The sequence below is a fragment of the Cnephaeus nilssonii genome (assembly GCF_951640355.1).
Source record: "Cnephaeus nilssonii genome assembly, chromosome: 16".
NCBI classification, from domain to species: domain Eukaryota; kingdom Metazoa; phylum Chordata; class Mammalia; order Chiroptera; family Vespertilionidae; genus Cnephaeus; species Cnephaeus nilssonii.
Window position 1 is genome coordinate 45772470 of NC_137087.1, and position 17855 is coordinate 45790324.

The following is a 17855-nucleotide window of genomic DNA, read 5'->3' on the forward strand; positions in this document are numbered from 1 at the left end:
AACAACAACAGTAGTAATAATAAGCTGGGAACTTAACTTGTATACCAGGCATGGTTCTGAATACTCTGCATATATTAGCTAATTTTCCTCACAGTGACCAAGTAGGTAGAGAGCATCATTCTCCCCATTTTACAGATGAGGGAAGTAAAAAAATGATCGGTCACAAAGCCAGGAAATGGTTTTGTGCGCTGGGATTTGTACCCAGGTTGTCTGCCTCTTTTCTATTTGCAGTCATGCTTATAGGAAACTTGTCCAGTCTTTGAGATTACATTCCAAGTCCTCTGAAGTCATTTCCCAAATTCAGGCCTTTTCCACAGTGGTAGTGGCAGGAGCTCCTGCTGAGAGGTATAAGGAGCTCAGGGGGTCACGTACCGTCCTGTAAAAGGAGAGCTAATTTACAGTATGCTGTGGCTTCCTAAGGAGGAATTTCCTGCCAGTTGGGGAGTGGTGTTTTCTCAAGTTTATTGTGAACTCTGGGGCACGTGACTCCGTGCGAACATTGGACTCTGATTGTTTTTAAAAGCATGTTTCCATTTTGCTTAGCATGACAAATGCCCCCCACCATGAGGTCACAAATTTCAAAGTTGTCATTGAGGGATTTAATCGCTGGGTAGGTATGTGTTTGGGAAGGAGGGCATGCTGTCTTTCACTGTGTGTCGCTTTCATTAAGTTTTCCTTTCTTAAGCTCTTCCTTGTTTGTGAAATCTAGCAAAGAGATCAAAAGTTGGCACAACTCCATGAAGGATTAGTCTGGATATTCCCCCTTGAAAGTTGATAGGACACTGCTTTGACTAGAATGGCTACCAGGAGGATCCGTTTTGTGAGGGTCAGACAAGAATGCCTTCTACCTTCCATTAAGTGGGACCAGCTCATTAGAGGTCTTTTCTGGACCTTTACTATGACCTTTACTATGTCATCACACGTACCACTAGACCCATTCTGCTCCCAACTTTAGTTTTCCCATAGTTTTGATTCACACAGTAATCCAGTTGTCCTTTTCTTCCCCCAGTCCCCTTTGACCTGCTTAATTTTTCCTTTTTTAAAAAAAGGCCCTCTTTTTCTATTATACTTATAGTTCAGTGGATTGCAGCCTTTTTTTGGATCAAGGATCTGCTTATGAATCTGATTAATCTGCCCTAGCTTGTTTGGCTCAGTGGATAGAGTGTTGGCCTGCAGACTGAAGGGTCTCAGGTTTGATTCCGGTCAAGGGCACGTACTTCAGTTGCAGGCTCGATCCTTAGCTCATGGTACATGCAGGAGGCAACCAGTCGATGTATTTGTCTCACATTGATGTTTCTCTCTCTCTGTGTCTCTCCATCTCCTTTTCACTTTCTCTAAAAATCAATGGGGGTAAAAAGAATCTGCTGAACCCTTTAACCCTTTGTGTGCCACAAACGTCTATAGACGCAGTGGGGATGGTTTCCATTTTGGACGCATGGCAGTTAACTGGTTAAATACTCTCTCTCGCCAGAAAAGCCTATAAACTCATTGCATCAGTCAGTCTAGGTTATGCTGCAGTAACAAACAAGTCCAAACTCCTAGTGGGTTAAAACAACAGGTTTACTTCTCACACTATAGTATGTGTGTGTCACAGATTGGTTGGGAGTTTTGTTCCCACCTCATCATCTGGGACCAGACACTCTGGAATGTTGCCAATTGCCATGGCAGAAGGAAAACTCATGGAGAGTCTCACATCAGCAAGAAGTATCCTGGCCTCTAAAAGATGTGTCATTTCCAATACCAATTCATTAGTTAAAGCCAGTCTCAGTGCCTCATCCAATCAAAAAGGGACCAAGAAGTTCAACCTACCCACATGCCTAGAGCAGGGGAAACCAGAAATATTTGGCCAGTGTGAAAACCAATGCAGGAGATTTTTCCTATTAAAAGCGTGTTTTTGTTTTCTCTGTGTGTATGTTTTAAGCATATTTAAAAGCTGAGAACTACTGCCTTAGATCATGTATATTGTGGCATGAAAGTTAAAAGTTGGTTTACCTTTAGGTAAGAAACTACTAAAAAAATGACTCAAGAAGTAAAAAATAATAGAGTTAAATGTTGATTATCTAATGCAGGGGTGGGGAACATCCAGCCCCAGGGCCATGTAAGGCCCACGAAACCATTTGCTTTGGCCCTGCCAAGGCATTAGCAGTGAGTTAATTAAATGACCAAATACAGCAGGCTAATTTTTAAGTTGATAATTTTGTATGGCCCACGAATGATGTAATAAATATCCAAATGGCCCTTGGCAGGAATAAGGTTCCCCACCCCTGACCTAATGGAAGAATGTATTTTCTAAATTATCAAGTAACACGGAAATATGAAGGTTATGCTGGAAAATAGAAATATAGATAATATAAAAAGAGTGTTCAGCCCAGAATCTTTGTGACTTTTAAATACATTTGGAGTCAGGCTCTTCAGCAGAATGCACTGTGCTTATTTGCGGAGCCTTTCACCAATGCAGTCCCACCTAAGAGGCTGGGAGCTAACTAGATTGACCTGGAGGAGATGGTATAGGATGGCAGCAGGTAGCCAGTGCTCTCCCAGAGCTCCTTTCTGGCCTCAGCACCATCCTCCAGGCTCCGCTAACAGTGTCTGGCTAGTCTTCAGTCATCCAGCAACAGGAGAGAAATGTAAGTTGAGTAAGAAAATGTCAGTAGTGAATCTGGGAAGGGGAAGAAGACTTCTAACTTCAAATTAAGTTTATGTTCTCTGGTTGGGACTGAGGTTTTTCTGTCTGCTATTGGGAAAATGGGGGGAAATTCCTCCGCCCATTGCCCTCGCCTGTTCTCCTGTTGCCAGGGCTCTGCAGAAAGTTCCATTGAACACGTACCACAAGCAGTTAGGTGCCACACAGCTTGCCAGAGCCTGGCAGCTGTACTGCCTTGCCATCTCACCCTGAAAGGCTGACTTTGTGGGGAGACTCAGTGGGGACACACCTGGGGAACAGAAAGAGCTGTTGCCAGAGGCCACACCCTAAATGTCAGTGGGATCTTTCAGAATAGTGTGTTTGGGTACAAACAAAAAAAACAGGATTCTATTCATTTATAGGTCTGTCTGTAGGGAGCAGGAAGCCTTTCAAAAAGCATACCAAAAAAAACATGATGTTAGCTCATTCTGGCAAGAAGTGCATGTGGAAATACTTAACAGATTCTAAACAGATTTATAATTATAAAGCAGATGATAACAACTAGATGTAGCATTTGTAATGGAAAAAAATCTGAAGTTATTCAGAATAGACAATAAATGAACAATAATATAATCTATTCTCATTTAATGACAATTTACCTGCAAATTGTTCCTCAGATAAAATTTTTAAAAATATGTTTTTATTGATTTCAGAGAGGAAGAGAGGGGGAGAGAGATGGACACATCAATGATGAGAATCATTGATTGGCTGCCTCCTGTACGGCCCCCTACTGGGGATTAAGCCCGAAACCTAGGCATGTGCCCTTGACTGGAATTGAACCCGGGACCCTTCAGTCCGCAGGCTGATACTTTATCCACTGAGCCAAACTGGCTAGGGCCAGATCCATTTTTTAATTTCTAAGAAGTACATTCACCTTAGAAAAATTAGAAAATGTAGATAAGCAAAAAATGAAGGAGCTGGTACCAGAAACATGCCCTGTTATCCAGGAATAACCTTGGGATTAACTTCCTGATCATTACTAGATGTTTAGATATACTTTTTAAAGCAAAAATTGGGATCATATTTTATACTGTTTTGTAATCTGCTTTTTTATTTAATACTAGAGGCCCGGTGAACGAAATTCATGCACTCGGGGTGGGGGCTCCTTCAGCCCGGCCTGTGCCCTCTCGCAGTCCTGGAGCCCTGTGATTGATCACCCGGCAGAGGGAGGCCCCACCCACCGCCGCCGGCTGGTTAGCCTGGGCCTCCCTCTTTGGGGCGATCACAGAGCCCCCTGGCTGGTGGCCTGGGCCTCCCTCTTTGGGGCGATCGCAGAGCCCCCTGGCTGGTGGCCTGGGCCTCCCTCTGCGGGGGGATCCTGGGGCGATAGCGGGGAGCCCCCCGACCAATCGCATAGCACCCGCCTTGGCGGCGGCAGTCAGTGTTGGGTCACCGTGGCGCCCATGGCAGTGGCAGTCAGTGCTGGGTCATTGCGGCGCCCGTGACCCAGGAGGGACCGAGAGGTCAGCAGTTAAGCCCGCTCGCCAGTCCCCGCCCACCTGAGCCTGCTGCACACATAGCCTGGCGTTCAGTCATCCGTTCGGTTGTTTTGGATGTTACGGACCCTGGCTCTTTATATATTAGGATTAGAAACATCTTTAAAAAAATAGTATCTATGAATAATTTTTAATGACGCCTGTCATTTCATTATATGAGTATATTCCCAGAGTAATTTGAAAATCCATCCAGAAATATATTAATTTTTAAAATAAAAACCTGCAAAAATAAAATTAATCACAGATATATTAAGTTTTCATTTACTTTGTTTTGATTTTTATAATTTGAACGAAGAAAATAATTGGGGAAAGAAAATTAAAATTTGTCATAATCTCACTACTTAAAGATAGGTCACTTTTTTGTGTTTTTCATTCCAGTTCCCCCATGTGTATATATATTTTAAAACAAAATTGCTCGTTAATTAAACAAAATTGCTCGTTAATTAAAGAAAATATTTAGAAAGCTTTTTTGTATACATTTGAAAATTGGAGAGGAGTAACTAAGAACCAGTGGGAAATGAGAAGAAATAATGCACCTGGAGAAAAGAGGGCTGTGGGCCTTCTCCCCTGTTCCTCTACCCCTCTCTGGAACAGGGTGGAAGGAGGGGAGGCTGCTCATGGCCTTGAGTCTAATGCAACTGCAGGCCAAAAGGAGGTGGGAGTGGATTGTGTGACTAGGAGATGGAATTGTACCAGATTATATCAAGAGCTGAGGAAGTCATTTGCACTCCCTGGGGAAGAGATGGACCTGAGGCAATTAGAATTTTCCACTTCTAACTTTAGGGATTCTTACATTATGGAGGGTACATGGTAGAGAAAAGCCCCATATCCTTTTGATGATACCAGGAAGACCCTAAGAATTGCTTTATCAGGCAGCCCCTCCAAGGCCCCTTTGTAGTTAATAATCAGCTGAGTTGTGGCGATTTTGAGAGGCTCTTTGCTTTTGGTGAGTAGCCTGATATCAGCAGCAAAAGTAAGCCTGGAGCTGTCCTCGTGGGAGAAGATGGACACTAAGAGAAGCTAGAGCATTTTCTCAGAGATCTCTTTTTTAAAAATATGTTTTTATTGATTTCAGAGAGGACGGGAGAGAGACAGAAACATCAGTGATGAGAGAGAATCATTGATTGGCTGCTTTCCGTACACCCCACACTGGGGATGGAGCCTGAAACCCAGGCATGTGCCCTGACCGGGAATTGAACCGTGACCTCCTGGTTCCTGGGTTGATGTTCAACCACTGAGCCACACTGGCTGGGCTCTCAGAGGTCTCCTAACAGAGGAAGAGTACACTGTCCTAAAAGGGGAGCATATATAATACCCATCAAACCAAAAATATGGGAGGATCAGTGAGGCTGGAGAGTTGCCTTGGCACTCTGCCCTTCCCCCAAGGCCCCTAGAGGCCCCCCAGACTGAGTGGCCTCCTTTACTGTCATTCTTACAATCCTGCCCTCTTCCATCCCACATGTCTTTCACTTCGGCACAAACATGTATGAAAATGGAATGCAGGTTCTAAATGTGAATTCGCTGAGCGAGGCCTGACAGTTCCAGCGTTGACCAGGTGGGCACTGCTGGGAGCCTCCCTGTTCTGAGAGCTGCCCTCTGGCTGGTGTTCACGATGTCCCTGCCTCTCTGTCTTGCTTCCCCACCCCCAGGGTTCTGGCTGGTGTGGACCATCATCATCATCCTGAGCTGCTGCTGTGTCTGCCACCACCGCCGAGCCAAGCACCGCCTTCAGGCCCAGCAGCGGCAACATGAAATCAACCTGATTGCCTACCGGGAAGCCCACAATTACTCAGCGCTGCCATTTTATTTCAGTACGTACCCCAAAGCCCCCCAACTCCACCCTCAGGAGCCCAGGACACACAGACTGTGTGTGTTGGTGGCCAGGGCTCCTATAGGCCTTGGGGGTTTGCCTCCTTGCCAAGCACGGAGCAGGGCTTTGGAAGTACAGGAAAAGGGGGCAGTCACGTTTAGCCAGAGCAGCCAGTGCTGGGGTGCACTGGGCCATTCCACATCTACGCTGTCTGGGTTCTGACCAGGTCTCTCTGCTGCTTTGGCAGATTTGTTTTAGGCAGGTAGTTGGATGATGTATGATGTGAGTGAATTGAGATTTAGAGTGCGGTGGTCCGAAATCCTCCCATTTAGTTTACTATCATGCTGAGCAGAGGCTGCCGTGAAAGGGGCAGGTGTGTGTGGAGGTGACATTTGGACTTTCTGAGAATCAAGAAACTCGCTGACTCACTAAAGGGCACTCACCTGACTTCTTTGGGCTTCCAGACATAGGCCCTCTCAGTCAGTGGAGGCCTGGCTCTGCAGCTTGTCCAAAGCCATTTTGCAATGTGTTCTATAGAAAAAAGTGATCACAAATGTGGAATTTCACATCTAGAAGGGTTAAGTGCTTAATACAGTGCCTGGCATATAGTAAGTGCTCAATAAATGCTAACAATTACAATCAGATCATCAGTGCCTCAAAGCATTCAGCACAGTGAAAAGATAACTCACCTGGCATGTTCTTACTAGTCTTGGATGACAGGCCCTCACCCTTCACTGGTAACCCACCCCCTCTTGATCTGAGTCAGGATGAGGTTTGGTTTGTCTTTCCAGACCACCTCCAGCCACACTAGAGTGAGAGACAACACAGATTTACAACCTCCCAGAATAAGGTCCTCTTCATTGTATACATCTGGAAGGGTGAAGGAAGAAAAAAGTGGTCAGAGAGTCCTAAGTTAGGGTCCCTGACCCCGAGGCCTATGGGGCATAAACGGAGGACAGTCTGACCGTGAAACAGGAGACGTGCTTGCATGTGAAGCAGGTCCATTCCAGACAGAAATGATCTCTTGGCCATCCACCACATTTTCCTAACCCTCTGCCTTTACTCCAGACCATACAGGCAGAAATCTTTGCCTATGAAGCAGCTTTAGGGGCTCTCAGGTTTCAAGAGGCTAGATTAGGTGACTCCCACAGCCCTCTGCTCTGCCCACAACCAAGAGCTGTAGCTGTCACTCGGTGGGTATGCTGGGGTGGGAAGAGACAGATGTGTAATGTCTCTGTCCTAGAACAATTGCCAGTGCAATAATTTCTCCTCCCTACCTCCCCATTTTAGGGTTTTTGCCAAACTATTTACTACCTCCTTATGAGGAAGTGGTGAACCGACCTCCAACTCCTCCCCCACCATACAGTGCCTTCCAACTACAGCAGCAGCAGCTGTCTGCACAGTGTGGCCCTGCAGGCGGCAGCCCCCCAGGTGCTGATCCCGCCAGGGGCTCCCAGGGGGCCCAGAGCAGCCCCTTGTCAGGGTCCAGCAGAAGCAGCACAAGACCCCCGAGCATCATCGCTGACCCTGAGCCCTCCAACATCGACATGCCAGCCAACCCAGCAGCCACCAAAGCCCCTGGAATGGAGCCCAGCGGCTCTGTGGCTGACCTGGGGGAGCTGGCCCCTGGGGCCTTCCTGGACAAGGATTCCGAATGTAAGGAGGAGCTGCTGAAAGATTACAGCTGCGAGCAGGGCAGCGCCCTCCCCGACAGCAAGGACAAGACGCCTGGCAGACATCGCCGCTTCACGGGCGACTCGGGCATTGAGGTGTGTGTGTGCAACCGGGGCCACCATGACGACAACCTCAAAGAGTTCAGCACACTTATCGACGACGCTCTGGACGGACCCCTGGAATTCTGCGACAGCTGCCATGTGCGGCCCCCTGGTGACGAGGAAGAAGGGCTATGCCAGCCCTCCGAGGAGCAGGCCCGAGATCTTGGGCATCCCCACCTGCCCCGGCCACCGGCGTGCCTGCTGCTGAACACCATCAATGAGCAGGACTCCCCAAACTCCCAGAGCAGCAGCTCCCCCAGCTAGAGCAGGCCCTGCCTGTATCTGAGAACTTGGCAAAGCAACCAGGGTAGGGGAGAACCACGAGAGAAGCATTAAGTGACTTTCCAAGAAAGTGGTACAGCCACTTGGTCTTTTATTTTTTTCTTCTTTTTTCCCCCTTTGTTTCTGCATTTTCCTACATCTCCAGGTACAGTTTGGGGTGTGGATGCCCCGCCCCCCATAGAAGCACAGTATTGTGGAGGGCTGAGAAGTTGGTTCTGTGACTCATTCCTCATTCCCCACCGATCTCCCTTTTTTTCCTTTTCAAGTCATATTTCACTACCTGCCTGGTTGGAGGTACTGTGTGTTTAAGAAGTCCCCAAGGAAGGAAGCTGAGACCATGCCCTGAGGTGACTCTTGGTGATGGAGTGGATTTTTGCTCTGGTATTAGTGTAAGAGAACCTTGCTGTGTCAGTCGGGAGAGGCGGCAGGTCTCAGCCCTGGGTGAAGGAAGCCTGCAGAGACCCAGGGGTTGTCATCTCTCGATGCCAGTGTCTGCAGAGCGGGACTTGGGCCAGTCCTGTGGGAGGACGAGGGCGGATGGGTGGCCGTGTGGTCGGTAGGTAAGGGTTTGTTGCATTCCCAAATTCCAGGTGACGAGATCGATGCATCACTACATCCCTGCCCAGCACGTTCCGGCTGGCCGCAGACTGGTGCAGGTGGAGAAGATTATACTGCCTTCTCTTTGTTTTTCATTTTTTAAAATAGAAAAAAGAACAAAAGCGAGCTGAAAACAAGAGCTTTACCAGTGGGCAGGCAGGAATTCTGTTCTGGAAAAGGGAAGTCTGCGGCTCTTTCTCAAGTCGGCCTTCTAAAGAGCCAGAAGGAGATGCTTTGTGTAGCGGCTTGGGCGGAGGCTATCTCTGGACCTTCTGTGGGTGCCCAGGCAGCCCTGAGCCACAGTGGTGGATAGAGGGGCAGCTTTCTGCATCTCTGCCCTTTGGTCTGTGCCCACAGGTGGCCAGGGCCCTCCCCCAACCCAAGCACGCAGTCTGTGGGCCTGTGTGTCTCCTGTTCTCTCTGAACAAATGAGGCTGTGGTGCTGAGCAAGGGCAGCCCATAGGCCGGTTCTCACACAGTATTTTCTCTTGATTCTGAATAAGTTTGTTGTTGTTGTTTTAACTAACCACTTGGGGGGAAATTGCCTTGGTTATCTGTGGTTTTCATGCCCCCCTCCCCTTGTGAGTGGGGTAACCAATCGTAGCCTATGTAAAGAGTCTGAGTGGCCCCAGGAGGGGGTGGAGGAGCCGGAGGAGCCGTCCAGAAGGACCACGGGATCCTTGTTACTGCAGTTTGGCTTCAGATAACCGGTGGAGCTTTGATGGGAATAATCTGAATGGAGAAAGCAAGCAGCCGAAACTAACATTCCCTGCCCTGCCCTGTTCTTTTGAAGAGTTTGGTTCTTCCCCCACTCTTGAACGATGACATTTAGACTAGGCATTGACCTTATGATAAGAAAGGGAAAAAATATAGATGTATACAAAAATAGACAAATCCAAGGCTGTGAGGTGAATGAGTGTCTGTGTTTGGAGTCCATGAAACCAAAATCTATGTTGAACAAAGTGAAGTCCGTATACAATGACTTTTTGGATAACCTGTGTGTGTGTGTTTGTTGTGTGTGAGCCCCCAGCCCTGTTTTCCTGTGAATATACTTTGACTGGCAGCCATTCTGTTCCCATTTACCACATGTTCGGAGCAGATATGGCCCTCTCAAGGTAATTTATTTTACGCATTTACTGTTTACTGAACAATTGTCTGACTGTGTACTTGGGTGTATTCAGCAGCATTGTCGACGGCAGTCCCGTGTTTGCCAGAGATACTGTCCTCAAAGTAGAGGTTTTCCTCTACCCATCACTGCAATTTGCACATTGCTCCGTGGACATGCGGAGGCCTGTGTTCTGTTCCCTGTAAATGGAAACGTGCTCTGAACCTGTCTGCCTCCCTCGGCTGCTCCTGGCCCTCGGTATCAGCCCCCTGGGGGGTGTTCACAACCACTCGGCACAGAAGGTGAAGGTGGAACTCCAGACCGAAGGCTTAATTGGATCTTCAGGGACAAGCTTGGACTAGCTATGGCCCAGACGTCAGCCCTGCCCAGAATTGCCGGGAGGTTTGGCAGACACCGCAGGGCTTACCTTCCTATGCTGAGGTCCAGCTCATGCCAGCAAGCCGGTGCGTCAGCAGCCCTCAGATGCCTTTCCTTCCACCATTAAAAAAAAAAAAAAAATCCCAAACAACTCACTGAAGTGTCTCCAAGAACATCAGGTTTTACCAAAATGAGTCCGCCTTCAGTTCACTGATCAAATGGGTAAATTCTGGCCCTCTCATGTTTCCTTCCCCATTAGAGTGGGGAACTGGTCTGAGTGTTAAGGTTCACTGCGGTGTCCCACCCTAAAGGCAGGAGTCTGGGGTAATGGAACCTGGAGCGGGGCTTGATTCCAGCAGTCACAGTCTGTCCCTGCTCCAGGAGGCTGCCCTGCATGCAAAGGGAGGTGAAACGGGGAGTTGAAGGACTAGTTAGGGGGCCAGGGAGATTTGGTGGAGTCTGGTTTTCCAGGTGAATGAGAAGGAAGGGGTTGGTCGAGGGTTTGGTGCTACAGTCAGAAGATTTGCAAATGCTAACACATTCCTGTGTGCGGCACATCACCATTTGTCAGTTATGTGAATTTGTGTATTTTAAGCAATAAGATTCAGCTGGTCAGACCTTTCTGGGCAGTCTCGGTGACGCATTTCCTGTGCTGTGATTGTTCTGAAGACAGAGTGGCTCTAACCACTGTGAGAAGCCCAAATAAAATCAATCCCAAAAATCCCAGTGCGCTCTTTTTCTTGAAACACTTTGTTCCTTTTTCCTCTACTTCAGACTTCAGGGAGTTGTGCCTCGAGATTCCTAACCACAAGCGCTTTTCCCTACTCCACACAGAGGCTGAGAGAGTCACCCTGCAGTTGAGGACAGGCTCCCAGGCCAGGCACAAACTGCAGGGCCAAGAGCAAGCCGGGGAATGCTGCTGCTGAGGCCACGCTTTGTGCTGAGGAGTTTCCCTGAAACCCTTCTGCCAAGGGTATATGTCTGATGTTTGAATACTTTGCAAAGTTCCACAAACAGGTTAAAATCAGACCCCCAAAAAGCAGACACTAGTTTTGTCAGATACTTCGAAGCTAAAACATGACCTTCAAAAGGAAACAAGTACTCTGAAATCTGTTAATGCTATGTTAGAAATGTGGATGGGTACTTGGCCTTGGAATTTAATATGCAAAATATGTCTTAGTGATTCTTCCACTTGGTGCCCAGCACTGTGCCAGATGCTAAGGAGAATGCGAAAGCAGTACATAAGTTGGGCCCATGCCCTCTGGAAGTTAAATGATACTTGGGAAGACAAAACCATACCCATGTGACAATAGTTAACAATATGAGGTGGATTGAAATGAATGAATGGTACAGATTCAGAGACCCCCGAGGAGTCGTGGGAGGTAGTTTGAGGTCTCGAATACCAGGCAGGGAACTCAGAACTGATTTTTAAGCTGTGGGGGAGCCACTGGTGTGCCAACATCTGTCCCCTTGGGACAGTGATTATTCCTGAGACTCATGGTTACTACTTTCTAAAGACTGTCCTATTACATTTTTTCAGATGTTCTTGCTCAAAAGGAAGGAACAGCCCAACCCAGCAAGACTTTTTGGGCAGCCTACAGGTGGGCACAGCAAGGTGATGTGGAATCCTCCCTGAAGGGGTTCCTGCCTCCCCAGGTGGAGCAGTCACTAGTGGGGGTGCTGGCAGAGAGTAGAGAGTGTTCTGTCCCTAGCCTTGGAGTTTACCCTGCAGTCAGCACTGTTATTTCTAAGAGCCCAGTGTAAGCCAGACATGCCCCTGCCACCATCTTTGACCCTCAGCTAGAAGACACTGCCCTGGCCCTTCAGTGGCTCAAGTGGGATGGTGGCTGCCTACTTCTAAACTGTTGGGCTCCTCCAAGTAATGCCAGGGGAGCCACGCTAGCATCTGGAGACAGTCGAGCTCTAAAACCACAGGGAAGACGTGGGAAGTACATCATTCCTGTCTTTAATCGAATGTCTGAGTGACAGAAAAACAAACATACAAGTCAGAGGTTGTGTGCCAGAGGCGTGCATATACCCTTGTTGCCCAGGTCTGCAGCCTGCCCCCATCACTGCACACCAGACTCCTGGGTCACTGAGTTCCTCTCTCAGGTGACCAAGTTCAAGTGGAGACAGTACCAATGCCCTAGAGCACAAACCAGGGTAGCTTTGATGAACTCGAATTTCAGGAAATGCCCCATTCTCCAGTTTCCTCTGTTTTAGGGGAAGGGCAAAAATGGCTTTACTCAGGAGAAGGAGTGGGAAGTGGGTTTGGCTGATGTTGACCTAACCTGCTGGAAACCTCCTTCTGGCTGAGCCGACTGCAGAGGTCAGTGGGTCCTGGGAGGTGTTTGGGATACAGGTTTCCACCCTGTGGGTGAGTGGCCTTAATTTAAGAGTTGAGCATTTATCGAGCACCTACCGTGTGCTAGGCATTGGGAATGCAGATATGCTCTTAGACCTGTATCTCTAGGAGACCTAATGGTCTAGAGAGGAAGAAAGGCAGGTAAACAGTTGTAGCACATGGGAAGTAGCATGTGGTGCACAGGACACTGGAGGAGTATGTGCCCACCTGGGCCTGCAGGACAGCCTTCCTGGCACAGACCTGAACTGGTCTTGCCAGGTGAAGAAAGGTGTAAAGGGAATTCCAGGCAAACGTTCAGTCTGTAGATTATTGAGTGCCCACTATGTGCCAGGTGCTAAAAAGTACAAAAAAACATAGTAGGTCTAAAACAGGAGAATGTGGGTGTCATGTCTAAAGCTGGGAGCAGTCCTAGCTGGTTAGGCTCAGTGGATAGAGTGTCGGCCTGCAGACTGAAGGGTCCCGGGTTCGATTCTAGTCAAGGGCACATGCCCGGGTTTCGGGCTTGATCCCTAGTAGGGTGCATGCAGGAGGCAGCCGATCAATGATTCATCATTGATGTTTCGGTCTCTCCCTCTCCCTTTCTCTCTGAAATAAAGAAATAAAAACATATTTTTTTTTAAAAAAAAAAAGCTAGGAGCAATTTAATCTTTCTAGATAATTCTGGGAAGTGACAGGAGATGAAGCTGGAGAGGTAAGCTGGTAATGAAACTAATTTAACTTGTCCATTGTTTCATTTGTTGACTTTCCACAATGCTGGGTCTTGTGTAAAGCATCTTACCTACTTTTAAAAATTTCAGCCTCAAAATAGCCCTTTGAGGTATGGACTGTAATTATTCCTGCTTGATTAATGGGATTCAGAGTTGTTGACTCACTTGTCCAAGATCACACAGCTAAGTGGTCGTCAGGATCTGAACCTACGTCAGTTGACTCCAAAGCTCAGGCAATCCACTAGTCAGTGCGACCGTTGTAATGTTGGTGTCACGTGAAGAACTCGTCTTTTCAAAGGTGTCCTGAACAGGGGAGTAGCATGGTGAAGGTGAACCAGACACCAGTTCCCTAAAGGCCACTTTATCCCCTTTTTCTCCTCCCCGTTGCCTTATCATAAGCCCTCAGAGGCCCCCACGCCCAGCCAGGCTTCGCCAGCGGAGCCCCTCAGTGCTGCAAGGGCCTCCTGCCCGGGACAGGGGTGGTGCCTGCTGCAGATCACTGTTCACTTCCACAGGGAGCTGTAACCTCTTGGAAACATCGTAAAACTGTCAGAGTTAAAGCTCTGGGTCTTTGTGGCTTTTCCTGGCAAGAGTGTTTTGGTCTTCCTCTGAGGAGATAAAAGAGCTTTGGGTGGCTTGTGAGGGGGAGAAGCGGATGTTTGATCTGAAGTCGCTCCTCACTTTGTACAAGCCGGCTCCTCACCACAGTTTAGCCTTCCACTGCACAGATCACCAAGAAGTCTCAAGAAACCAGCCCTGGAAAATGTAACAAGCCACCTTCAGTGTGGGAGCCATGAAAAGTCTGTCCCTGGGTGCTCCACCCACTCCCCCGCTGCCAGAGGAAGGTCCTGGAGGTCCTATCCTTCGACAGACCATCTGGACACCCTGCTCCTCCTGACCAAGCCAGTGTCCTTGGGGAGGTTTGTATAAAACCCTTAGGGAAGGACTTGTTTTGTGGATCTGGATATAGGCAGTGACAATGAAGCCAGTGTTTATGGAGGCACTGACACTCCTAAGTCACCCATATTACAGATGAGAAAACTGAGGTTTTAGAAGTTCAAGTAAGTTGCCCATGGTCATTTGGTCTGTAAATGACAACACCGAACTTGCCTCCACAGCCTGACTTCTTATCTTCTGTAACTCCGGTTGGTGTGGAACTCTCCTGCTCACACAGCCCTTTCTGCTTTTCATCCTCACCAGAGCCTCAGATAATGGGCAGCACAGGTGGTAAGTTGCCCCACTGGACAGCTGAGGAAAGTGGGGTTCAAGAAGCTAGCAATGGGCCCAAGATCCAGGGCTAGGAAAACCAGAGAGTCCGGGGACTAGAACCTGGGTGACCAGGTCCTCGTTGGTCCTCTCTCCACCCCACTCTGCAATTGGCTTCCTGTCCTATAAAGTTGGATGTTTACACCCATAAGTATGACTGGCGAGAAGACTCCTCATTTGCTCCAGGTTTTGTGGCCACAAGAGGCTGACCAGAACAATCATGCCCTCCCATCCACCCACACTACACACCAAGGTTACCAGGGAAGAGGTCCTCCCCTCAGGCTGGGAGCTGCTCTTCTAAAGGACAGGGCAGCTCATTTCTCTTAGGAGGGCCAACTCTTAGCTCACAAGAGCTGATTATTAAATTTTCAGGAATTTTACAAGCTGTAGTAAATGGTATTTACTATCCTATATAATAAAGATGTAATATGCAAATGGTCGTTACGCCATGAAGCTTGTAGCTTGCTGCCCAACCTATCAGCAGGAGGGTTGGGCAGCGAGCTACAAGCGGGCAGCGGAGAGCTACAGGAGGGGGCAGGGCAGCAAGCTATGAGGGGGGCGGGGGAGTAGGGCGGGGGGAGCTACAGGAGGGCAGGGCAGCGGGCGGAGAGCTACTGGAGGGCGGCAGTGAGCTACTGGTGCACGGATTGGTGCGCAGGGCTACTAGTATAATATACGTAATGATAAATAACAACACTACTGTGCATCTCTTCCCAACTCTGTGGTCCGTGACATCACATTGGTGGCTTGAAATCGGTCATGGTGCGGTATCCACATGTAACCAGCACACATGACACATCACATCAGGGTTCTTCCTCACCACCAGCCCCAGAGCATTGGTTTTGTTCAGAGTTTGTTTATCATCACATCACTGGTTAAGAGCAGTCTGAGGCTGGAAAGGTGACTGACTGAGTTATTGGCAAAGACCTTCCAGCTTACCCAAAGATCTGGGCTTCCTTCTACACAAGGAGATGGAGTCTGTTTATCACTGGACCAATTAGCCAGTTAAACTGAGAGCATTTAATTCAGTCCTCTTGTGTGACTTGTGTGACTAACCTACTTGTCAGGTGCCAATATGCAGGGTAAAGAACGTGAGAGGGCTCAGTCTTGAACTCCAGAGATAGAGGGGTAGACAGTGTCTCTTGGGGATACCACACCCATTTTAGGCTCAGGAAGGTGCTCAGATGCAGTCGGGATTTGGTACCAGGGAACAGAAGCGGAGGGGTAGGAATCACGAAGCATGACCTGGAGGAGGGCTTCACTGAGATTCAGGTGGGAGGATTTAAGTAAGTGGTAAGAGGCCCTTCAGGCAGGGGAAGAGCAGTTGGGTAAGAATCAGAGTTCATGAGATCATTTCCTGAAAGGACACTGACTGAGCTTTGTACTCTCCCCAGTTAGACACCTGAGCCCTTCTGCGTGGACATGGGACAGGTAGGAGAGCACGGCCACTCCTCATCCTGCATCATTGAAATCCTGGGTTTTGGTCCCAGCCCTGCTGCCTAGTAGCTGTGTGGCTTAGGGCAAGTCCCTCCCCAGCCCACCCCTCCGCTACCCCATTGGCCCTCAGTGTTGTCATCTTCAAATTGAAAGGTTAGTCTAATTTTCCTGCCATTCAGTGGTCTGATTAAACAGTTGGAGTAGATGTTTCCATCCCAGTTACACTCACCCACTGCTTCTATAGGGGACACAGACCCTCCGCTAGTTGTTTACCTGTTCATCACTAGCCTGCAAAATGCTTTTCAAATTTTGAGCAAATTTGGAATACTTAACTCACCTCCAACCCATCTAGGCTGGCACCGGAGTGGGGCAGGAGGGAGGGCATATCCAGTTTAACCCTTTCCCATTAGCTCACTGTGGTGTCCACATCTCTCCAAGCTGCTTGTGATGGGGGCTGGCGTCAGCCACAGTGGCCCACAAACTCTCCTGTGGGCCTGTAAGCAAGGCCCCCGGGTCACTGGCCAGTGAAGGCCAGTATTGAGTTGGGGGGACAGTAAGGGATGGTCTACAACCACTGGATTTACAGAGCTTGTGCAGGAAGGGGTAATGGCAAACCTTGTTCCTCCCTCCTTCCAAGGAATTCCTTGATTTCTTCCCTGTGAGAACTTGGCCAGGCATGGTCTCAGCCTTGCCCTGCTGGTCCTTCCAGAGCCCCTCCCCAGTCTGAAGGAAGGACATGGTGTTGACGATCTGACCCTGGTCTGGCTGGCGCCAGGGAGCTGGGATTGGGACCTCTCTCTAGGCCAAAGAGCAGGGTCAGTTTTTCCAGGGACATCTTTCACTTGCAGACTGGCCAGTGGCCAAGGTTTAAAGATGCTGGTTTCAAGGTTTGAAAAAGTCTGTGTTCCATTTTTTAAAAAATATGTTTTTATATTGATTTTAGAGAGGAAGGGAGAGAAACATGGATGCCTCCTGCACGCCCCCTACTGGGGATCAAGCCCTGACAGGGAATCCAACTGGCAGCCTGTCTGTGTATGTGATGATGCTCAACCAACTGAGCCACATGGGCCAGGGCTGGGTTCCATTGTCTAGTGAGGCATTTATAGACTTCCTGGGGAGTGGGGAGCAGGGGCAGAGCCCGGCACTTTAGCAGAAGGCTGCCGTGGAAGCCCTGTCCTGGCAGTGGCTACTGGACAGGACAAGGAAAAGGAGAACTGCTGGTCACTGGGGACCAAGGCAAGAGTGATCGGTAGTGGTGGGCTGAGTCTGTGGATTACACACACTCCTAAGCCATAGCATTGAGGTACATACAGCTGATGACTGTTTGCATCAAAGCTGCTCTACTCTCAAAATATAACTCAATCCCACCACTTCTCACCATCTCCACTGCTGTTGCCAGCACAGCAACCTCCTCCTCCTCCCTCCCTGCCACCACTCTCATCCCTCCACAGGTCAATCTCCACTCAGCAACTAGGATGACCTTTTTAAAATGTGAACCAGCCTGGCCTGTGTGCTTCAGTGGTTGAGCATCAACCTATGAACCAAGAGGTCACAGTTCAATTCCTGGTCAGGGCACATGCCTGGGTTGTGGGCTCGATCCACAGTAGGGAAGGCAGCCGATCAATGATTCTCTCATCATTGATGTTTCTATCTCTCTCACCCTCTCCCTTGCTCTCTGAAATCAATTTAAAAATATTTAAATATATAAAAATATTTAAATATATATATATTTATATATATATTTATATATATATATTTAAATATTTTTAAATTGATTTCAGAGAGCAAGGGAGAGGGTGAGAGAGATAGAAACATCAATGATGTTTTTAATATATATATATTATTGATTTTTTACAGAGAGGAAGGGAGAGGGATAGAGAGTTAGAAACATCGATGAGAGAGAAGCATCGATCTGCTGCCTCCTGCACACCCCCTACTTGGGATGCGCCCGCAA

General features: G+C 48.4%; 1 protein-coding gene across 3 annotated transcripts in view; it reads left to right on the plus strand.

Moving 5' to 3' along the window:
* The window catches only part of WBP1L (WW domain binding protein 1 like), a 61562-nt gene extending 48612 nt beyond the window's left edge, over nucleotides 1–12950 (plus strand). For 2 of the 3 annotated variants that reach the window (XM_079794282.1, XM_079794283.1), the window contains 2 exons: nucleotides 5829–5990; nucleotides 7280–12950. In XM_079794282.1, coding sequence (XP_079650408.1) covers nucleotides 5829–5990; nucleotides 7280–8028 — 911 coding nt within the window. In that variant the 3' untranslated portion in view covers nucleotides 8029–12950. The remainder of the gene's footprint in view (nucleotides 1–5828; nucleotides 5991–7279) is intronic. The other variant, XM_079794281.1, reaches the window with a different exon arrangement.
* The last annotated feature ends 4905 nt before the right edge of the window (nucleotides 12951–17855 follow it).